The 25,544-nt window shown below is 35.4% G+C and overlaps 1 protein-coding gene across 1 annotated transcript in view; it reads right to left on the reverse strand.

Annotated features, from left to right (window-relative positions):
• Nucleotides 1-25,544, reverse strand: part of MAN1A1 (mannosidase alpha class 1A member 1) — a 155,836-nt gene that overhangs the window by 55,032 nt on the left and 75,260 nt on the right. Inside the window, exon 5 of the mRNA XM_063098401.1 lies at nt 7,945-8,039. Within this exon, the coding sequence (XP_062954471.1) occupies nt 7,945-8,039 (95 nt within the window). The remainder of the gene's footprint in view (nt 1-7,944; nt 8,040-25,544) is intronic.

Below are 25,544 nucleotides of genomic sequence, written 5' to 3' on the forward strand. Positions count from 1 at the left end.
TTTTAGGGTAATTAGTGTTTCGAATTGGCTGCTTTCCAGAAAAAGCAACAAACTACTTAGAGTTAAGTGGAAACTTTGTGTAATTATTAAGAGAACATAGCTGCTCCCTTCCCCAACAGCGGAGTTGGCTGCCTGACTGAACAGCTCTGAGATTTAAGAATCTATTCAGCTCTTATGGCTCAGCCATTTCTTATTACAATGGTTCTCAAAGTGTGGTCCTTGGACCAGTAGCAGCAGCTTTTTGCATCAGCTGGGATCTGGTTAGAAAAGCAAATTATCAAACCTTACTAAAAACCTACTGAATCAGAGCTGTGTGTGTGAGATCCAGCAATATCTGTTTGAACAAGCTCTCCAGGCAATTCTTATATACTCTAAAGCTTGATAAACATTGTTCTATTAAAGCTGGGTATTTTCAAACTAATTTTCTAAAAGTGTTTTTATATTTCCATAATTAAATTGACCATCAATGGATACGGAAGTTTTCAAAGGCAATTGAGATGAGAAATGAAGCTATCCTCAGCATATAAATACTAGACTTAAAGCAGGTGCTTCTTAACCCTTGCTGAATATTGGAATGCCTTGAAGGGCTTTAAAAATATGCCAGACCCTACCCCCAAACTAACTGAAACAGATTGGGGGGAGGAGACAGAGGGAGGCGGGAAACGATATTTTTAAATATCATTTAAATCGGTCAGTTATTCTAAAGCACAGGGAAAGTTGAGAATCATTGATATAAAGAAACCACAGCAGCTAGACCCTTAGGAGATGTAAAACAGCCTAAGAATTAGGAAACGGGGCTACGCGGATGTTTATAGCAGGAACACACACACCTCTTCATAGACAGGGTTTGTACCATATTAATTAGGTACTAGCTAGCATGCCCAACTTGGGAAAAGAATGTAACGCTGTATTGCCTCACACCCTTTTTAAATCTTATGAATTGAGCAATTCTAATTTCTAGAACAGATAATCCACCAATAAATATAATTTTAGGGACCAAATTTAGTTTTGATCCCATAGATTGGATCCAAAATGATAATTTAAAAAATAACAAAAGCTTGAGCATGGAGCCACTGTCATCCTACATGGACCACATGGTGACATTCTCTCTACATTTCCAGTTGGCTCTATTAAAACCATCTCCCTTCCTGACATAGGAAAATGGGACTCAAGCTTGAGAACAGGTTAGGAGCACTGAGGGTTTATAAACTGAAGATTACCACAAAAAGGCATCGGAACTAAGTTAGCAACAGCTATATACTATTTTGTCATATACCATATTTATACACACTATTTTATAATAAAATGGAACAGTACCATAAATTAAGGATAATTCCAATGTACATTTATTTCACAACACTTTGCAATGTTTAACCTTCTTTCACATATTAATTTCATTTTCACAAAAGCCTTGTGAGGTCATTAGGATAGATATTATTATTGCTGTTATTTTAGTTTTACTTATGAGAAGACAAACAGATAGTTAAGTGAATTATCTAAGGCCAAGAGTTTTACTGACTATGTTAATAAACAGCAGTTTTAACTATGGTGATATTTCAATGCCTGATATTAATAACTTTGTGTGTGTCACTACTAAAATCTTAAAGTATGGTTGATGACGATTTCCAGAACAGAAGAGTACAAATGGCCAAATGAATTAAAACAGATAAAACCTGGAAAGCCAATATAATAAAACATCAGATCTGGGGGAGGGGAGGAGAACCCATAAAGAAAGTTAGCTTAAAATAGAGACAAGAGAAAGAAACATCAATCACAGTAATATGTTGAACTTTTTTAGAAAACTAGAGGTGGAAAACAGGAGAGGGGAACAGGGAGGGGGGCTAATGAGGAATTAGTCAACAGACACAAAGAATGATTGCATATGGTAATGATGAATAAGCTAACTATACTGATCTAACCACCACACATTCTGCACAATTATTGAAAATCAACATTGTACAATATTATACATGTATGTATAATAAAAAAATACTTGAAAAGACTTTTCTTTTTTTTACTTTTCTAGAGTTGGTAAAATACATCTTTAAATTCTTAACAGATCCATACAACATATAAATAAAACATAAACTGTAAGATAAAGTTCTGATTTTATACTTAAGCTTATATCACTACCAGAGAACATTTTAAAGCAATAATTAAGCAATATTTTTGCCTCAGAATACTAGCAATCATTAATCAGTCTGATGGCTTATATTCAGAAAATCTGTTTATTGATCCTTTAATATTATTCCTATGATGTTAAAGCACGGAACTGTATTCTGCTTCATCTGAACACATAATCCACTTCTTTCACACCGCAAACCAAAAACTTTGAAAAACAGATAGGAAAGTTAATAATACAGAAATTTATATTTCAACTGTCAAGTAAAAACATAGGGAGATATATGAAATATATTTTAAAAATATTTACCCTATTTGACTTGTCTTTCATAGTTCGTGTCTATTAAAACACACCAACTATAATATTTAAGCATTTTAAAATATCAAAGTATTAAGAAACCCAGTAAGGGGGTTATCACCTTTTGTTAAAATATACACGCTACCTGCATCACACGGGGTAATCTTTCACTACTAGAAAACATCAAGCTATCTACTATTCTTAATTAAGACCCTATTTCAGTTAAAGCAAACCAATTTAGAATTAAATTATAACAGTACAAATGGCAATGTAACTAACGACATAGTATGCATTTTTGTCAGGTGATTAGAATAGCCAGAGAATGAAGCTTTACAAAGCAGGAAATACAAACAGACGAGGGAGCTATGCTTCATTCATCCCCTTGCGACTAATGACAGTCTGAATGGAGATCAGCCGTTCCCCAGCAAACCCCTTGACGGTGTGCAGTAAAAGCACATGCTGTAGACACATATACTAACTTAATATAACCACCAGGTAAGTGTCAGTTCAGAAAAATCCACAAAGAGAAGTGATAATATAGTATATAGCTAAAACTCACTCATTTATCAAGAAAGACAGAATAATTATTAGGAATGCCCAGACTGTATGTCCTGTGATAGAAATGCATAATGGAAACATTAAGTACATTATTTTAAATTAAGAACACACTTTAGATAAACCCAAAATCTAGTAAGTCTACTCTACCTAGGCTTCAATTAAACCTAGGAATATGGAAATGGTGAAATGTTTGATTTTACAAACCACAGAGGTGAATTTTCTGCTTTGGGTTAGAGAAAAAAAACGCATAGGGCCTCTTGTTCATAGTAATAACATGATCAGACAAGAGGCTTTGACATTTTCACATTAGAGAAATTGAGTTCTCCCAAAGTCTAATCTGTTAGAAAGGCAATGGTTTTCTTTTAGCAGAGATGTTATGTGGCTTAAGCATTCTTATTCTACAACTGTATTGGTGAGGCAAGCACATCAGTCTAGTCTGGTACTGTGTGCAACACCTAGGTTATCAAAAGACTGCTTGCTATTAAGTCACAATTCCAATTAACTTACCACTTAATATTGCAGCTCTTGAATTAAGAATTTATTATAGTTGTGACAGAAAAGACAATTTAAAAATATTTTTTTCTGAACAGATTTTGGGACAGAGTTTCTAATTTAGCATATTAGTAAATTACTTAGGTTCTCAATGTATTTTCAGCTGATGTTTTGACTCCAAATACATAAACCTTCCCAATTCAAAATATTGCTGGCTTTAATGGGTACAAAACTATGCTGTCTATCCTAAGTGAATCACTGTGCGATATATGCATGTATTGAAACAACACACTGTACCCACAAATATGTACAAGTAAATGTTAAAAGAAAAGAAAAAAAGAAAAGGCTCAACCTAGTGAATACTTATTATGCCTCCTTGGCACAGACTGTCTTCTATTTTTCAATTACCTGTGTGAGTGTAACCTTAAAAAATATACATTCTGCTTTATCAACCAGGCTGTGAATCCCCTGAGGTAAAGAACATGTCTGTTATCTTCTTGAATAAAGTGAAAAGAAGCAGAAAGTCTTCCCCGGACTTAGCACAGAACCTTCGTCACAGCATGGACTCAAATAAATGCTTATTTCTGACAAAGAAAAGGTAAAGAAACCAATTATCTTTAGGCAATATCCTGAAAACCAGAGGAATGTGAACAGATAATACCAATGAGTTCATTTTTAGTCAACATATAGATGTTGAAAGAGCAGCAGTCACGACTATTTCCAAAACTGAGAGGGAAGAGCAGAAGGACATTACAGCCAGCGTATTCAGTGCCTCTCCAATCATAATTCTTGCCAAGAGTTTCAAAGTCAGTCAATAGTGAATACACGGCTATTTTAAAAAGCATCCTCAAGCACTTTTTTTCTCTTGGGCATCCTTCTACAAATACTCTCAAACATTCTGAGAAGGTAATTAAGAAAATATGATTTTGCCAGACACATTTTTTCTCTTCTCCTTTGAAATTTCTGCTGGTGACAGCCTTCAAAAATTAGAAAGAAGCTCCGTGCCAGTGAAAATACAGAGATTCAGAGGAAACCACATATATATATGGGTGACATCCTTGAAAGTAATATTGTAGATAAATATGAAATGTCATTTTCTTCCCCTACAGGAGATTTTATAAGATGATAAATCAGCTTCACAGTTGGAAGGAAACTGGATTCAATGAGCATACTTGATTGTGCAAAGGGGCAGGAGGAATTTTAGTGAACTGATATTCTATTAATTTTGCCAATGATTATTGTGTGAATTTCGGTAAGTCACTCTATTTAGTAAATGGAACTGAGAGTAGATGAAATATATAATAAAAAGTTCATGCAAGTTGCCAGGAAGAAATTAAAAGTGTTCCTAAAAGCTGCCAAATGGTTACCTAATTTCCTCTAGTTTAACTTGAAAACATCAGAAAATACATAAATGAAAATGACACATTATTTTCCACCATATATAATTTTCCTGTATCTCTGAAATTAAACAAAAAGTTCTAATGTAAAATACTGTGCAAAATAAGGTTTTATAAAAATGTGAATGCCCCAGTTAATGAATTCTTGACAGGTATAGATATGAAAGATAGTAGAGGATTCAGTATTTATAGTTAAGTATTCCTTTATGTACTGAAAAATATCACCACTGTATACCAAGGATAGATTTAACTGAGGAAAAATCCACTTGGCTGTTAGAAATAAACACTAAGTAAAGCCAAATACACTTCAAAATAATCCAATTTCTTATGCTTATTTCAAGAGAGGCCAGGACTAATTGATGATATCAGCATCTTATAATCATTGACTCAAATTTGCAAAGACAGAGGCCCACATCCCTCTCAGTTCAGCAGGCCTTTATCTAATTTCACTACCTTCCAGGAAGCAATAGGAACTAGCTCCACAGAAGGCTGAAATGATCATCGACTCCAGGATTTTAAACCTGGGGTTCTTAGGTCCTAGCAGGGCTTCCACAGTACTGTTAGCTTTTAGAAATTGCATAAAAATCCATGTACTCAGGAATATGCATTTTATGAGGGAGGGCCATGTTTCATCAGAATCTTAAAGTGGTCTGCAAACTCGAAAAGGTTCATAAGAGAACTACTGAACTAGCCTACCTTCCAATTTACAAATAAGCATGGAGAGTTCAAATGATTGCTCCAAAGACAAACCTCAAGTAGCTGTAAAAGACCTAGAACCAGGTCTCTTGATAACCAATTAGTGTACTACTATGTCCATATCATTTTTCTCAGAGGGCAGGTAGGGGAAAAATGTGTTAATCGTGCAGAGTGTTTTTGTGACCAGATCTTATTTTAGGTAAAAAAGGAGTATCTTGGTCCGACTACTGTCTCTAAATACAAAATCTGAAGATATGGAAGGTAATATAGAAGGTCTGTATGAGCCAAATGAAAAACTCATGGGTCTCCAAACAAACACCAAGCTGCCTCCAAGCCAGACTCAGACCCATTTCTGTCTTAAGACTCTGCAGCATACATTATGATCTTCAAGCAGACACAGGAATACTTAGGACCCCCAAAGGGAAAAACAGATCCTGAGATATCACATTATACAATACAGAACAACCTCAATTTAATATGGCTCATTGGTATGGACTCTCTCCATCCCACTGCTCAACACCTCTGCTCCACACCCCAAACACACCCAAACTTGGACACACTTACAGACAGGCAAAGGATTATTTCAAGGTACAGACATATAACATACAAATTAAAACAAAGCATGACATTTGATGAATTTATTAAAGGAAAAAGAAAATCAAACTGATTAATTTCATAATATTTTCATGATTAATTTTAGGACAGAATGTAACTAATATAAATATTAAAGAAGAAATGTGCACTAATCCTGCCAAACCATCCTGTATATCCACTTGATGTTTGTAAAACAAGATATTTGTTTCATTCTTGCATATGCATCAATGTGTGTATAATCATCTAAGCACATATTCTAGCTCTACCATTTACTTACTGTATGATGTTAGGCTAATTACTTAATCTCTATGTGACTTGAGTTCCCTATTAGTAAAATGAAGATAACAACACTATTGACCTTATTGGGTTGTTATGAGAATTATATATGGTAATACATGTGAAATGCTGTAGTGGATTGAATTATGTCCCCCCAAAACTCACTGAAGCTTGAATTGTGTCCCCCAAGTTTTACATATTAGAAACTTGGCCCCCATTGTGACTGTTAAGAGCATGGGAAATCCTATTATGGTAACTGAAAGGTGGAGCCTCGAAGAGGTGATTGGATTGTAGGACTGTGCAGTAGTGAATGGATTAAAAATGGTGGTCAGGGGTGTGGTTCTTAGGGCTTTAAAAGAAGAGGAGAGTCTGTCTTTCTTTCTCTCTGCTCCACCATTTTTGCAATGTGATACCCTGCCATCACTGTCACCAAGGCCTTCACCAGCTGTGTTCCCTGGACTTTGGAATTCCCAGCCTCAGAAACTGTAAGCAATAAATTTTGTTTTCTTATAAAATACCCAGTTCTGTGTATTTTTTTTTTTTTTCTTTTTCGTGACCGGCACTCAGCCAGTGAGTGCACCGGCCATTCCTATATAGGATCCGAACCTGCGGCCGCTGGGAGCGTCGCCGCGCTCCCAGCGCCGCACCCTCCCGAGTGCACCACAGGCTCGGCCCTGTGTATTTTGTTATAAGCAACAGATAACAGACTAATACAAGAGCCTATTACATTTTATGATGACAGTAATAGCTATCATCACCATCATCATTATTATCACAAAGAGGCACATATGCAGTTAATAACTTATGGGGAGGAAGGAATTAAGAAGGAAGCTTAAGACAAATCATTTATTAATGAAATACTTAAGCTGTTAGGAAAATTCAAACTACTCCCTGGGAGAACATCAGAAAGTCTGTTCAGTCCAGGCTTTTTACTGGGGCCATGTTCTCATGGACTTGGCATACCCAGGTTCTCCACCCAAAGGGGATGAGAAGGTTGGATAGATCTGGGTCAGTGGATCAGTTCCCTTCTCTCCTTACAACTGTGGGATGGGCAGCCTCAGTGCTCCCAGTCTCAGTTACACCAGCTCCTTGCATGGGAAGTCTGATTAGTCCAAGTGTTTTCTCTCTGCAGTATCTCTGACCACAAGCTTAGCTAAAGTAAGTGCTCTTAGGAATTTACTTCCTCGGAAGTGAAATGCTTTGATGTCAACTTCGAAGATAATGGGATGCTCTTAGGATTTATGGAGGGAGACAGTATCACTGATGTACCATCACCATGAAATAGTGAAAACTTTAAATCATATCTGGCTTGCCATGACTCTGTTGGGGTCATGCTATCATGGAACACTGAAAAGCTAATAGTTTCCAACACAAGGACAGACCCCAAGACTCCCAATCGAGTTAGTCAGTTGGCGGCATCATACAAGTAATTATCTATCTAGTGTCTAATTGTCAGGCCATAATCTTGAATATTTCACCTTAAAATATGTTGTTGAAAATGAAGAGTTTTACCTTTTCATATTCAGCAATGCCCAAGGTATTCCAGAGGGAGTATGAAATGCAGGTAGCAATTTTACCCCAAGTTCCACAGCTTTCTTTCGAAATATCTGAAAAGTTAAACAGTTAAGTAAGCTACTGTTGCAAGCAAAACAAAATGTACTATACTGTTATCTCATATTTAGCACTTCTTTACTTTAAAATTTTCTTTATGTGAAAAATACAGTTTCTCTAACAGAATTACCTATTAAATTAAGAATGGTCCAGGGGCCATCATGCTGTGGGGTAACTGTTCCCAGTCTTGGTAACACAATAAAATCACGTGAGGAGATTTTTAATACTACTGATGTGTAGAATACTGAGATTCTAACTTTTATGGTTTGGGGCTCCTGGATCAGAATTTTTAAAACATTACAGGCAGTGCCAGGGGATTTCAAATGTGGAAGCCAAGGGGAGAAACACTATTGCTGGAGGATAATTCCTGGACTGAGAATCAGAAGATCTGGTCCTATCCCACCTTCAGCACAGTACTCACTAGGGCACAGAGAAGGGAGAAGTTTTAAAAAGACTTATTATCACAAGTAATCTACATGTCCTCTCAGACCCTTTCAGCTTTCACTTTCTCTGATGTTACGTATAGGTGACATGAAAGATAAAAAGTTAAGTCGGGTACAGATTCTGCCCAGAGTTTTGTAGGAGAGATAATATACGCACATAAATATCAAGAACACAGACAACATGAGAGCTGGAGATGAAATCCTATAGGTATTCAGATGAGTTCAGCAAGGCTGTATGGTGAGACACCATTTAGATGAGGATTGTATGCAGCATTTAACTAGGGCTATGAATGCTAGAGACTAGAGTTGGAGAAGTAAACGGAGCATCCTTGAGGGATCAGTGTAAGCACAGACAGAGGCAGGTGGGTGCCTGAGAATAAATAGGGAATAGAGGGCTGACCGGTTAGCTCAGTTGATTATAGAGTGTGGTGCTGACAACATCGAAGTCCAGGGCTTGATCCCTGTACTGGCCAGCCGCCAATAAACAATCAAGGAATAGGGTAGCTTGCCTGATAAAAAAGGTGAATACTGGTAAATAAGATCAGGCAACACAGCATGGGCCAAAATCACGGAAGGTTATAAATGCAAGGCTAAAAATTTTATTCTTTTAAAATGGGAATTTTTTAAAAAATGAGTCTTTGAACAGCCAATTCAATTGAGCAGAACTGTGCTTTAGGAAGATTAATTAGATGACATCCATTCACATTTTTAGGTCCAAAGAAAAGTACTAACTTACTCATTCAAGGAAGAACTGCTATAGCTTTCCCTGCAACAGCTGTGGCACCAAGCAGGTGCCTCATCTCTTCTCCTTGAAACTGTGTGACTGAGAGTGGTGGCCAGGGACTTACTTTTTTCCTTCTGCCTCCTCCTCAACAAGGGAGAAGCAAGAAGGATGAAAGAGCACTGAGCATGGAGAATGGAAGCAAAGTCCTCTCTCAGCCACTGGGGGAGCCGTTCATTACAGTGTTTGTCTAAGAAGTCACATTTGTCTTCTCCAGATGGAAGAGCTCCAGTCCGTAACTCCTGCTCTAAAATCTAACCCTCCCCACAGAGAAATCCAGGCACTTGCACCCCCAGACTAACGATAATCCCATAATACCAATGTTGAGGCTACTTCCGAAACCCTACTCTTTTGAAGCCTAACTTACACTTAGTGATGAAAGTTAGGAAAGAAATGAGTTTCAATATAAAACTTTGGTTGACAATTTAGATAAACTGACATTCCTTGTAATCAAATAAAGACATATATTTGCAGTATACAGAAAGTGCTAAAAAACAAAGGTGCCATTTTTTCTACAAATTATTAAAACTACTGTCAAAGTGGACAATTTCCTGTGTTAACAAGTATATGGAAGGAGTGGAGAAAGAAAAAAATAGATCTAAGGGTGTACTTTTCCTTTCCTTCATCTACCTTACCCTAGAGAATTCCAGGTTGCCTTCTGTTGTTAAGGTTTTATCCAATCACTGCACAGACATCTGTTGACATTCTGGTTTCCACCCAACTTTTTAAACTGTTAATTAACTCCTTTTCAACAACTTACATAAAATAGAAGTCAAACTATGTAATTAAAATACCATTTTAGATATAACCATATGGCATGGGAGTTAAGGGCTCAGGCTTTGAAGGCACAGTGCCTGTGTTTGAAACTCGGCTCTGTTTCTTCAAGCTGGGTAATCTTGAGCAAGGTGCTTAATCTTTTTGTGCCTAAGCTTCCTCATCTATAAAATGGAGATAAGAGCATTTACTTTTTAAAGGTGTGGAAAGAAATAAAGAAGTTATTATATTTAAAGACCTTAGGACACATAGTAATCACTCTAAAAGGATAGCTGTAATTTTTATGGTGATCATGATGATAATGGTATTTCCCTAAGAACTTTCCCTGTTTACTGCCTGAAATTCTTGTCTTGGCTTTTATCCAACTGCTGTTTTGGTACCTTCTACTTACTCAGGTTCATATTCTCTCTCTCTCTCTCTCTCTCTGTGTGTGTGAGAGGGAGAGAGAAGAGTTATTCTCCTCCGCCTCCCTCCCTTACATACACAAACACGCTCAATGCCCTCAGTTTTCATCACCTATCCGCATTCCCGAAATAGACTTTCAGATTTAGCTTTAGTTCTGTACTTTTACTAGTGTGCACACATCACAGCTTGGGTGTCTTCGTATCTTCTAAAACTTAACATGTCCAACATGGAATCAATCATTTCATATCCCAGGCAAACTTCCCGAGTTTCATCACTGACATTTTTTGTCAGTGTCTTGGACTTAAGAGGGCAGGCTTTTTGATTTTTGATTTATTGATCTTCAGTCACCAAGTATCATTGTTAATTCTTCTGAAATATCTTGTATACAGTTCATTTCTTGATATGAGCATAGGTCATGTTCTCATCGCCAGGCACAATGAAATGTATGATTAAAAAAGGTCCTCCAATCTAGCTTCCTGTGATTTTTCCTTGTTTCCATTAATCTGTATCTGTATTACCGATTTTCTCCTTTTACCATACAACTTTCTTGTTGAAAAAACCATGATTCTCTCTGTTGTCTAAAAACATCAGGTCAAAACGGCTCTACTGACTTTTCAACAACTATGAACCACACCTATCTATTATCTTGTTTCCTCAAAGACCACTCTGACTCGAGCTTTTGAGTCTTCATGGTCTCAAACATTCACTGAAATTCAGTCCATCTTAGCATCGTTGTTTACACAGTCCAGTTCTCTCATTTTGAAACACCTTCTTCTGCCTCCTTTTGGCTAATCCAAATTCATCCATTCTTCAAGGCCCAGGTCAAGTCTCAAGTCCAGGCCAAGACTTTTGCCTTCGATGAACTCCCACATTGACAAATGCTATGACACAAAGGAGTGTTTGATTATAGAAGGCAAGAAACAGATTTCTAAATGTTTTCTTGTTCTCTTGTATCCCCCAATAATTTTCTTTCTTTCTAAAAGTATAGAAAAAGACCTCAATTTCTCCTTCCTTGCCTATTACATATATACAATCCAGATTAAGTTATTCTGTATTTAAATTTCTTGATGTCACCACAGTGTTCCTGGTAGTAGGTGTGAAGATATTTATACTCTCAGCCAGCAAGTAGGAAACAGTGGCCCTCTCTCATTTCAGGGTTTTGCAGTGTTCCCTCTGCCTGCAGTGCTCTTTTCCTAGCTCTCTGCATGCCTGCAGGGCTCATTCTTACCTGTGGGAATCTGTTTAAATATCCCCTCCTAACAGAGGTCTTTTCCTAACATCACCACCTTCTTCATTTATCACTCATCATATCAGCTTGTTTATTTCTGTGCTGTTATTTATCACATCCTGATTATCTTATGTGTTTGCTTGTTTATTGTTTGACAACCCGACCAGGTATAAGCTTAATGAGGGCATGACTCTTGTCTTGTTCCTTGCTGTGTATATACCCGGTATCCAGCAAACCAGCTGGTACTCAATAAATGTTCATTTAATAAATGAATGAAGCAAGCAAAGATTAATTAACATACTTGGACACTGTAACGAGAAGCCATTGATACTGCAGTGTTTGAAAGGTGCTCCACCCTATTTCACTAGTTGCTACTGTCTGCAAATAACCTTGGGCACAATTACAAAATAATCTTGGATAAGAACATTAATTAACCCATGAAGACGCTTTAAGTAAAATCATATATGAGCCTAAATCAAATTCAATTCTCACTGTTTGGTATGTTACTTCCTCCTGAGATCTGAAGAGAGGTTACCTGGAGGAGGAATCCAGATTCTAAAAGAGAACATCTTTCTACCTAAAATGGTTAGCATGTCATAAAACTTGCTTATAAAATTAATATTGTTAAAAGAATAAAGGAGACATGTCACAAATCATTCTAAAGGGCAATTATGTTTTAACTCACACGTCTTGGATGACGTGCTGAAAAGCAAATTATTACAAAAAATACACTAAATGGCACTTCAGTGCTCCTTCAAATGAGGACAGGCTTGCTGGAAAGCGCAAGGACCTGGCTCTGAGGATTGTTTTTATCACTGCTTCAGTGTGGGGCCTGGGCAGGTTGCTTAACTTTTTTGGTTCTCAGTTTCCCTGGTAAAATGGGAGTAGGCAGGGCTGATAATTTCTACTTTCGATTTATCACTAGAAAAACTAGTACTCAGAAGCCAGAAAACTAGTATTAAAATTTTTAGTGACTGGCAAGAAGGAAAAATTAATATAATTTTTTATAAAAATAGGAAGTGTAAATTTGCCACCCAATTCTTAGTCAATCTTAGTTTCCAGGGTTTGTTGGTACTTATATTTGATGGGAAGGATTTTATAAAGTTAAATGGGCAATATGAAGAAATGATAGTTCAATAAATATAATCCCTGCTGATAACAGAAGACATTTTCTTTTTTTTTTTAAATGACCATTAAAAGAAAATAGGGTTTTTGTACAACTAAGCAATCAGTTTGAGATGGGTAGACATCTTATGATCTAACAAGAATCTTCAAAATGATTTTGCATTATAGAGATTCTGATTGCATTCATAGCAAAAGTCAAAACTAATATAACTTGCTGAAAGAAGGCGGTAAAATATTCTAAAATAATCTTTCAAGCATATAACTAACAAATAACTTTAATAAGAACTTTTATAGCCTAAAGTTAAGAATTTCAAAACAAGTACATCAGAATGTATCTTTTCATTATGCTTAAGTAACATCATCACAGTCTTTTGCTGTTTTTGATCAATGTTTTAAAAACTTCAGACTTTAAAATCTATCAAATAAACACATTTATCTTTCTACTTTACCCTTACAAATAGGATTAGACAGCCTGTAAATAAGATGTATGGCTTTCTTTGCCTTTCTGGTTTGCAGTTCCCTGAAGAACTGTATGAGAATACATACATGCCAAAATAAAGAGTAAGGAAAGAAGAAATGAATAAGAACAAATAGCTCTGGAAAGAAGCATTTCCAGTTCAGACATGCTTTAGGTTGAAATGCACAATCAATATCAAAGCCCTTCTTCTAATCCCATGTTGAAAATTTCACTGTTAAAAGATCAAACACTAATTCTCCATTAGTATAAGCAGAGTTTATCTATTACTCATTTTCACTACATAAAGCTTTCAGCACAAGATGCCACAGATATGATACATATCTTTGCCTGAGAATAACTGAAATAATCCATATACTGTTAGCTGGGTTGATTAACTTGCACATAATATAGGTCAAATTCGATCACTCAACCAATAAGTACTTATTAAGCTACTCTAGTTTTTCAATATAGAGTGGACCTAGAAAGGCTTAAGTATTAGAATAAAGATATGTAAAAATAGTTAATCCAGCAGAAATTTAGAGATAGAAGGGACATCAAAAGTCATCTAGTTCCATAATCCTGGTATACAGATGAGAAAACTGAGGTTCAGAGAGGCCCTACTTCCAGTTAAATGCTATGATGTGGGATGGTTGCTGACAGCTACAGCCAAGTGAACACCAGCTTTCTTCCACATCACGTATGTGTAAATCCTTTCCATCCAAAGGGAAACTCCCCTGTGGATCTCTCATGTGTGTGCATACATGCATCTTTCTTTCACTACCGCTTTCTAACCTTCCCATTCTCTCTCTAATTGATCAAAACCTAAAACTGAAGGTTTTTTTAATTAAAAAAATTGTTTGTTGTATTTGTCAAATTGCATTATGAATTTCCTGTTTTAAAAGTTATACATTTTATTAAACTGTCAATTGTATAGCTTTTCTTCCCTGTGATTCAATATAATAATTCATCTTTTAGCCTTCTGGTAATTAGATGAAGAGAATGTTATTCATTTTCCTGAAAAATTAAAGCACAAAGATCTTCCCAATTTGTTTCTTCAAAATGAAAAGGATATGCATGCTAACCTGCCCATAACCATGAGTTATAACTAAGAAGAATCACTATAACAGTTCCTTAGAATTGAGTTTACTAATGTGTAAAAGCACAAACTTTAAACGAAGGAAAAAAATTCTAAGTATAATTAAAAAATCTAAATGCAGAATGCTCTACTGAATAGATGCTTTAGATTTATCTAGCATTTAAAAGATTTTTTTCATGAAAAAATTAACAGGTAGTGAAATTTAAGAAAGAGGTTGCTTTTATACTTTCCCCTAGTCAAAATGAATAAAGGTTGATAAATGAATGAATAAAACTGTAGAGGGTTAGAAATCTTGATTCCTATTTGATTATTAGATAGGGTTTTTAGGTAATGCATGTATGGGACAAAAGTCCTCACATAGGAGGCAAGAGCCTAAAGCTAGGGGGTAAAAGCTCAATGAATCAATTCTAATCAAGTATATGTTGATTCTCAGTTGATTTTTAGTATAGGGTTTTTAGGTAATGCATGTATGGGACAAAAGTCCTCATATAGGAGGCAAGAGCCTACAGCTAGGGGGCAAGAGCCCACCGAATCAATTCTAATCACTGTTTAGGTAAGGGATTGTATACACTGATTGCTAATATAATGGGTTCACTAGAAGATTTTGTGAGAAGGAAACTCACACAGGTCTAAAGCCTTTAATATGAACAAGAGAACAGAAGCAAAACAGGGATTGTTCTGAGGGCAATAACCCTTAATACAACAAAACTGAAATGATGGGATGTGAATTAAGATATCCAAGGACGTTTCTGCTAGATTAGTTAGTACATGGGGGTTGTTCCACATTTTGCTCTAGGCTGTTTCTTTGCATTTCTCAAGAAGTCAGGCACTTTAATGATTATCTTACTGTTTCTTTTGCATGTCACATAGCTTAAATTTATGACTTTTTTGATAGTATATTGTTTAAACTATTTTGAACCATGCATGCTTGGATGAAGATTGTTACATAGCCAATTTCTTTATGTTCTTACTATGACTGATTAACCATCTTTTCTTTTCTTGTAATTTCCTTGTCTTTACAACAAAAATGGAAGCAAAAACCGACTCAGGGCTGTACCCAGTTTCTCCTAATAGAGGAGTTACTGAGGTGCAGTCCCTTCAGGCTTCTCATCTCATTCACGTTACTTTGAGTAATCTTTTTGCATCTCTGTTACACAGCGAGAGGTATAACACAAAATTGCATCCAGATTTTTGTTTTTTTCCCCGAGGGAGGATTCTGATTCCATTCCCTAGCTCCCAAATGGGGAAGATTTTATAAAGTTAAGAGCACAAGATGCAAAATGGGGAGTAATTCTGGGGAGAATCTCAGGCTGTTGCTCAGGGCTGGCATATCACCACTATCCATATGAGTGGCAACCTACCACTGGAACTCGTCCTGCATATTCCCTGAGCATAAGCCATGGTCAAGGTTGCCTGGTAACAGGCACACTGAACTGGGAGTCAGGAGCCTGGGTTCTAGTTTAGGGTTTGCTGCTCACCAGTTCCAACATAATGAAGATGGGTCACTTCACTGCTCTAGTTTTCTCTTTTGCAAAATGAGAACACTAGATGAGATAGTTTCGGAGGTACTTTTCTGCTCCACAGGATATGGTTTTAAGACTTAATGAACACTTACTACATGTTTACCAATGTGGTACGGGCTATAAGAGAGGTACAACAAGGAAAAATAAGATCCTTGATATCAAGGAGCTAAGGCAAGTCAGCCACAGAAAATAATACAAACATAAAACATGCAACATAAAACAGTATAAACCAACATATAAGTAGAGAATAAATTAAGTGATATATAGGTAACTGTGGGAATAAAAAAGAGCGACTGAGTTAGGTCTCTTGGGGGAGATTTAAGAGCGGACAGGTGGCGCTTATGTTTGTGCAGATGTATGCTCACTTGGGGGTGGGTATGCACACATTTGTGCATACACTCTGGGTTAATGTGGGGAAGCACAGGAGATAAAGCAAAAAGGGAAAGGAAGCATATAGCTTTTCATGACGAGCAGGTAAAGAGCTAGATTAATAGGGTATAGAAAATGGTAGGATAGAAACATTAAATAAGACAAGCAATGGCCTTAAATACCAAGGAGAGAAGTTAAAGGGATGGTTGAAAGAGCCCATCAGATGTCTTAAGGAAGTCCCAGAACTATCTTATTGCCTCCCACTTATTGCAAGTAGGAAGATTTCTGGATCATCAGGGTTATCAGAAATGGGGCAGGGAGAAAAGCAGTAGTTCTCATTGGTTATGGAACTTTTCTGAGTTGTAATAGGCAAATATACATAAAAGACAGCGCCAAGAAACTCTATATTGGCTATCTGATAGAGTAAAATCCTGAGAAACAATTATAGGCCTTTGAAAAAATATTTCCTTGTACGGAAGTGTATGTCTGTTGTACAGATAAATGAGGAGGGGGCTAGGAAAAAGTAAATAGTCTGATGGAAGTTATATGCACCTCTAATATGCATGCAATATGGAAGTTAACAATGCACAGAAAAGGGTGGGGAAAACCAATGGTTTTATACAGCTCTCATGCTTAGAATTGCTCTTCAGTGTACAACTATTATGTTATCTTGGACACTGTAATTCCTAAAATACCTGCCCAAGAACAATAAATAAGAATAACAGGAAGAAAAATACATAACAGTATAATAATCCAAGCCATTATATAGTGCCTAAAGCTTGGGTGTTGAGCTGCTCATTCTATCTCAATTTAAGTTTAAAAAATGTGTAAATCACCAACATGATGGTTAGAAAAACAGGCAGTATATAATAAATATTTAATATTATAAATATGCCAAATAGTTTCTGAATATGCATTTCACATCAAAAGGAAAACGTCTTTGTTTTAAGAAATATAATGCCTGCTAAAGGACAGGGAATTATGAAAGCACATACTCTACCTGGCTATGATTTCTAATAGAATTCATGGAATCCACCACATAGAGGTTAATATGATACCACAAGTTAAAATAGGGATTGTTCTATTTACTATTGCTTTTACAGGTAGACATCAGAAATAACTTGAAATATACAAAATCCAGGCTTGGAAATCTTTGCTTAAGAAAAAGATAAGAGGGAAAAAATGACAGCCTTATCTATATAGTACATTGTGATTCCCTGATGTTTCTGAGTTATGGGTTATTCTATAGTAGTGAATTTTTCCAGTTAACTGAGCCTCACCTCTGAAGACCATCAAAACTTTTATAGTTTAACCTTTTTACTTATATTGGTTTTAACAACATGTTTATCTGGTATTTTTGGTTTAGTGAAACATACAGTGATACTGACTTAGTATCACCATCACATGCAGACACAGAGTTGGGTCAAGGTGATTTAGTTTCCCCTTACCACCCGAATGATCTGTACCATCTTGAACACTCAATGCCCTCTGTGCCACAGTTTCTAAATATGTGAATAGGAAATAATTTTCTCAAATCACAAGATGGTTGTGATTAAACCACAAAATGAATAAAGCACAAGTGCTTATTTTAAAAAAAGCAATAATAGTTACCCATTATCCTTCTTTGCTATAAGATAGTGGTTCCCTCAGGAATAACAGAACGATATGAGGCTTTTTGTTCACAAATAAAATGGTCCAAAAACTGCTGAGCTATTATGTCTGCTGTCTACAGTAATACTGCTTCTTTCTTTTCTTAACTATCCATTCATTACAATGGAGACTTCACTGTGGCAGTGTATTTACTCTCCTTCTAAGTTGCTGACTTACTTTGTAAATAGTTGTGTGCATGAGGGCCTAAGGATAAATCAAATGTCTCTCTGTGTCTATCTTACAATGAAGGGCATAAGCTTCAGAACATGGGTCCTTTTTTGTGTCACATTATGTGGAGTATACTAACATTTATAAAGCAAATAAATTTCACAGGGCCTAGATTCCAAAGCCCTGTAGTTTCAGGTTTAACCTAACTTTTTAAAATTACATATAGAAATGTTAACCTTGCAAAAGACAGGAAACTTTCCCCAGGCTAAAGTCTCTGACATAGATATAGAATTGTAACACAGCAAACCTGCTGGCTCAAAGAGTAGATGTCCTTGGTGCAGGTTAACCTTACTTAATTGTTATGTAAATGTACTTCGGAAATTGCTGTAGGGAAAGAAAATGTTTGCTAAGAACAAGCTTTTGTTAGTGGATTGACTTAACCTTTTGCAAATTGCATTATGGAATGTCACTTTGTTATTTCACTGATGTTACCAGCCTCTATTGTTAAACTGTACTTAGCCATAACTCCACTTATGTTGCTTTTCTGTAATTTTCTGGTTTGGGGAATAAATACTGAGACAGAAGCCCAGTTCAGTGTTAATTTTCCAAAGGAGGAATGCCACTCTCTTGAGGGTTCAGGGAAGTTAACCCCTTTGGGGTGTCTCACTGCTTAGGAGAGATGGGCTTTGAGTAATCCTTTGTGTCTCCATCATTCAGGGGAAGAGAGGTGACAAATCCATGTGAGGCAAAGCAACAACATTAATGAACTTGAAATATTAACTGTATGGATATAAAAAAAGCAATAAATTACTGTGTTATATAGCAGTAATACTTTGCAAGTCTACAAAGTACACTAAATATCTATGTACACATAGGTTTTGCTTCCTTTTTATAAAAAACATTGGACAATGTAAACTACTCCTTTTCCATTCTATCTAAGCAAATGTAAACCCATCTGGTGTGCATCTAATCCCATTAGGCTGGTGGTTTTTGATTTCTGCATAACCTTCCTTTACCATACATTATACATACACTGGTACCTCTAAATTGCCTTTGGGGCACAGAGTACATAACTTTACATCAGCTGATGGATGAACATTTTAAGTTATCAAATGGTAATGCTGCTGAACAGAAATTTTGGCAGTGATACTATTTTTATCTTATATTTGTATCCTTCCAGGCAAGTTAATTAACCTCTCTTAGCCTCAGCTTACAAAACGGACAAACATACCTTTGCATCTTACAATTCAGAGAAGTTCTTTTTTCCCCCAAGCCAAAATTAAATTTTAAATTTTTTCTTATTATACAATAAATTCTCATTATTAAAAATCATAAAATTAGACAGACAAAATATAACACCTCATTAATCCATTAACACAACTATTGTTAACATCTTAAGTGTCCATCCTTCTAAATGACATTGATTGCATTTTAAAAAATAAAATGGCATCATTCCATACATACTATTTTGTAATGTTTTAATCTACCCCCACCAACTTTGTATTATCTATAACATTATATCTCGCTTGTAGGGTCAAAGCAATCATGGGCCAAATGTGAATGAATGGGAGTGTCTGTACTTTGCTGACCCTGGGATTATGTTAGCTTGATTGAAAGCATCTTAGATATTTTTCATTTAAATTAAGAGGTTTAAATATATTTTCATACAACCTATCTCATGACAATACTACATCTGTTTTGAACGGATCTATGATATATTCTTAAGTACCACAAACAATTCAATGAAATAATGGCCTATATGAATAACAATCACCATAAGAATATCAAAATGTCATATAACTCGGTATTTTTCTTATTAGAAGAGTTTTGAAAATATCAAATTGAAATAATTTGGCAGGTATTTTCTCCTTAAAGTATGAGTGTAAATAATAACAGGAAACATAATTTATCTTGTCCATTGAAGCCATTCTTGCACTATCTGAACGTTCAGTTTTTTGAATGCTTTTTAAAGCTATTACACACACACCCTTCAACAGTTTAAATTTTCTAAATTACAAACTTACAAAAAGAACCTCTTATATAATTCTGACTTTTTGAAAATGTCAATTCATTTATTCAAAAAATATTTATTAAGTGCCTATGTACTACATGCCAAGCTGCACAAGGCACTTGGAATACATAAGTAAACAAGACAGCTGTGGCCAATGACTCATAATAACACTTGTTTTTGAAGTATGATGCTAGAAAAACATCCACAGAGTAGTACCTTATGATATACCAGAAAAGATCAAGTAATAACTTCCATGTCCTCTTCAAGAAGAAGATGAAGACGAATATAATATTGTTGTGAATACCATACAAGGTAATCAGATAAATCCTTGCCACATAAAATGGGCAAATGTATCATAGATACACAGAAAGACAATTGTATAAAACTGTTGAGAAAGTTACCATGTAGGTGTTTTTGAAGATCGTAAATTCAGACAAAGCACTCTTTCCCCAACATGACTTGTACACATCATGTCCACATCTTTTTTTCTGTGATTGGTCAACATCCTGAAGGTTATCACTCAGACAGAAATCACCCTTTAATCTATAAGATTTGTTCAAAAGAACTAGCTCTAACAGAAAGAAAGAGATAGCAAGACTGCACATTTAAAAAAGTAAGACTCAAAAATTCTCAGTGGAAAAACATGGGTAGGCAAGGATAAAAGGGGAGCAAAACAACAGTGACAGAGGATGGACTGCAGTCCAGAGTCCGGTCCCGGGGCCAGGCAGCAGACAGGCACTATTGAGAAAACTTACAGAGCTAAAGTGCAAAAGAAATGGGCTCTAGCTATTTCAACATTAGGCAAATGATTATGCACTAGTTAAAAAAAACTATCATGAACACTTAAAATCTCATCTGTTATAAAACAGAATAAAAGCAGGGTATTGTTATTCTGGCCCTAATTTTAGTCACTCCATGGCGGTACTTGCTGAAGGACAAATGGCCAAGAACACTGGAAAAAAGAAACTAGTTTTTTTAGGGGTTTGTGATTAAAAAATAAAAATAAAAACAAACAAAAAATTCTGGCAAAGTCCAACATAGGCCTTGGACTTTAAGGAAATAAGATTTTAAAATGCTCTTTAAAAATCTTAGTTAAATATTATGATAGAAATTCTGTCACATATTCTTCAGAGATTTTAAGAGGACTCTTCTATCTGCTTTATTTGCTTTATGTAACTGGAGTTTTCCCTAATACAAATGAAACCTCAAATAGTTTAATGGCCCATTTGATAGATACAATGTTTACAAGATTGTAGAAAAGGAGCTTTATTATGATCTCCAGTAAGAGAATGTTTCCTTCAATTCTTGATCTAGTAAATCAGGACATGGTTTCCTAAACAGTGGTGATAGCCAAATCCTGATGTCTGTTTTTTAAATTCTTTTTTAAAAAAGGAAATTCTATTAATTACAGAGAAGGAATTTTGTGGTACTAGGTCAGTGGTTCTCAAAGTGTGATCCTCAGATGGGCAGCATCAGCATCAGCTGGGAACTTGTAAGAAATGTAGATTGTTAGACCCCACCCAGATCTACAGAATCAGAAGCTCTGAGAGTGCGGCCTATAAATCTGTTTTAACAAGCCCTACTGGGATGCTGATATGCACCGCAGTTTGAGAACCACTGAATTAGGTGAACGCCTGTAATTCAGCAAGAATGGAAATAAATTCATTGAAAATAACACTTTAATCAAAATATTTATGATATGACAGGCATTATACTGTTTCTGCAATGAACAAAGCAAAATCTTGAATAATCTTTAAGTTTAGCAAATAACACAAGAGATATTAAGCCAGGTGATGCTGAATTCGAAGTTTAACAACCAATTCTTCATTTTGCTGTTATATTTAAGAGCAAATGGGACAGCCAATTCCTAAACAAATGGCATGTCATCACTGCATAATTTCAGTCTTTATGTGTTTGCCCACTGTTGTTTAGGAGCTTATTTTACTGTTAATCATGTCTCTAAGTCACTTAACAGCATTAGAATGGAAAGAAATAGTCAAGTTTATGAGGTCAAGAATGAACCTCTTGTGAATACTTTATACCACATTAAGAATATAATTATTGGTTCATAATACACCATTTATTGTTTTTTTCTCTCTTCATACAGACTATATTACAAATCAGCATACAATAGTATCCAGTTTAAAAGGGTCATTTATATATATAAAGTAGCTGTTTTATGTACTTAGTTTGCAGGTAAAATAACCCTGTTTTAGCATAGGACTGGTCATACAAGGTTAAAAACATTTGTAAAAAATAAATGAGAGCTATGCAACACTGTAGATTTGAAATAATATAATTCAGAAAAATTTTGTAAAATGAGGCATGGCTCATATTAATATTGTACAACTTTATTATTTTGGCATCTGGTAGGTACAGGGATCAAACCCTGGACCTTGGTGTGATCAGCACCATGCTCTAACCAACTGAGCCAACCAGCCAGTTTTGTACAACTTTCTTAAGATACATTTTGGAATTCTTTTCATTAAAGTTTTTAATAAGGAAATCAACAGGAAGGAAATGTAAACTGGCGGACATATGTAAATATTTCTTGATGTCTAAATCCTTCAGTAAACTTGGAAAATTTAAATAAATAAGCATTTTTAAAAAATCCTGAAGGTCTTTCCAGTCTTCACAAAGGCTAAACTTCATTTATCAATGACTGATTAGAATTTAGAACAAGGGTAGGGGAGGAAAAGGGAGTGTGTGTGTGGGGGAATCAACATATTGGTTTTGTGCTGGTTGAATAACTTTCTACATTTGAAAAATCGTAATATGTTGAGAAACTAGAAGATTTTCCAGTAAAATCAGGAACAAGGCAAAGATGTTTCCTCTCACCATTGCTTTTTGATATTGTACTGGAAGTCATAGCTAACACAATAAGGCAAGGGAAATAAAAGGTATACTTGTTGGGAAGGAAAAAATAAAACTGTCTTTGTTTGCAGATGACATGATTGTCTATGTAGAAAATCTGAAAGAATTGACAAAAAGTTTCCTGAAACTAATAAGTGATTATAGGAAGGTTGCAGGATATAAGGTTAATATACAAAAATAAACTGCTTTCCTATACGAGCAATGAACAAGTGGAATTTGAAATTAAAAACACAATGTGGAATACCATTTACATTAGCGCCCCCCAAAATGAAATATGTATAAATCTAACAAAATAGGTACAATATCTATATAAGGAAACTACATAACTTTGATAAAAGAAATCAAGAGGAACTAAATAAATGGAGAAATATTCCATGTTCATGGATAAGAACCCAATATTGTCAAGATATCAGTTCTTCCTAACTTGATCTATAGATTCAATGCAATCCCAATCAAAATCCCAGCAAGAGATTTTGTGGATATTAACAAACTGATTCTATAGTTTATATGGAGGCCAGTATAGAAGAAAAAGAACAAAGTTGAGGGACTGACACTACCCAACTTCAAAACTTCATGTAAAGATACAGTAATCAAGACTGTGATATTGGTGAAAGAATGATCAATGGAACTGAACAGAGAGCCCAGAATTGGACCCACATAAATATAGTCAACTGATTTTTGACAAAGGATCAAAGGCAATATAATGGAGAAAAAAGTCTTTTTAACAAATGGTGCTGAAACAACTGGACATCCACCTCCAAAAAAAAATTAATCTAGACAAGACTTCACACCCTTCACAAAAATTAACTAAAAATGCATCAGAGACCTAAATGTATAATGCAAAACTATAAACCTCCTAGAAGATAACATAGGAGAAAATCTAGATGACCTTGGGTTTGGCAAAGGCTTTTTAGATATGACACTAAAGCCATGAAGGAAAGAATTGAACGTCATTTTAAAAAGTCCAAAAAATTTCTGCTCTGTGAAAGACACTATCAAGAGAATGTGAAGATAAGCCATGGACTGTGAGAAAATATTTGCAAATGTAAATCTGTTAAAGAATCATTAACCAAAATATATAAAGAACTCCTTAAACTTAACAACAAAAAACATCCTGATTAAACAAATGGGACAAAGATCTTAAAAGGCAACTCACTAAAGAAGATATATGGATGGCAAATAAGCATACGAAATGATGCTCCACATTGTATGTCATCAGGAAAATGCAAATTAAAACAACAACGAGACACCAATACATACTGATGAGAATGGCTAAGAACACTGACAACAAATACTAGTGAGGGTGTGAAGCAACAGGAACTCTCATCCATTGCTGGTGGGAATGCAAAATGGTACAGCCACTTTGGAAGACAGTTTGGCAGTTTCTTACAAAATCAAACGCATTCTTACCATACAATCCAGCAATTGCACTCATTGGTATTTACCCAAATTAGTTAGAAACTTGTGTCTACACAGAAATCTGCACGTGGATGTTTACAGCAGCACATTATGATATGTAGAATAGTTATATATACATTATATTTGAATTATCCTTGTTTTATGTCTAAAATGTAATCTCTAATTTATACACATCAAGTTAATGCATTAAATATTCTTTCAGAGAGAGAGAGATCCAAAATAGATCACAAGATCCAAAATAGATTCCACTAAGCTTGACTATCCTTCTAGATAATCTTTCTAAAGTTATTTATTTATAAACATATTTAAATTATAAAGACACATAGATACAAACCCTCCCACCCCCAACACACACAAAATGTACAGCCTAGTATAATATCATAAGACATATATCCAAGTAACCACTATCCACATAGAGAAACAGAACTTTGCCAGCCACTAAAAGCCCTGTATGCCCTGGCCAAATCAGAATTCCTTCCCTCTGTCCAAAAGTCACCACATCCTGGCATTTATTGTCTTATATTTCTTTATGGTTTCATCAACCAACTCTGCACCATTAAATATTATTGTCATGATCATTTTTAAAAACTACAACTTTTATTTATTTATTAAATAAAAAATAATAAAGAAAGAGAGGGAAAGAAATAACAATCACAGTAATACACTGAACTTTTAGAAGGAGAGAACAGAACTGTGGTTACTAGAAGTGGAAAGGGGGACGGGGGTTAATGAGAAATTGGTTCATGGACACAAAGAACAACTAGGTATTACAATGACAAATAAGCTAACTATCCCGATTTGACCATCACATAATGTACACAACTATTGATAGTCAACTTTGTACTTCACAAATATGTATAGTCAATTACACTTCAATAAAAATAAAAATTAAAACATGTAAAAGAAAATGGTTTTAAAAAACCCATACAACTTTTAAGCCTCTTTTAAATCAGAGGCTCCCTGTCTTTTTCTTTCATTCCTTGTAATTTATATGGACAACCTTGGGTCACTTGAACTGTGGAGACACACTCCATGCTTTCCTAATTGCTCATGCATAGTGGAGTTTGACACATTCTTCTCTCTGTATTTCTGACAGATTGGACGCTGGATCCAGGGACTTGATCCCTTTGTCAAGACAATAGGTGATATTTTATCAGGAGGCACTTACGTGGTCTTCC

The sequence above is a fragment of the Cynocephalus volans genome, chromosome 5, assembly GCF_027409185.1.
Source record: "Cynocephalus volans isolate mCynVol1 chromosome 5, mCynVol1.pri, whole genome shotgun sequence".
NCBI lineage: Eukaryota > Metazoa > Chordata > Mammalia > Dermoptera > Cynocephalidae > Cynocephalus > Cynocephalus volans.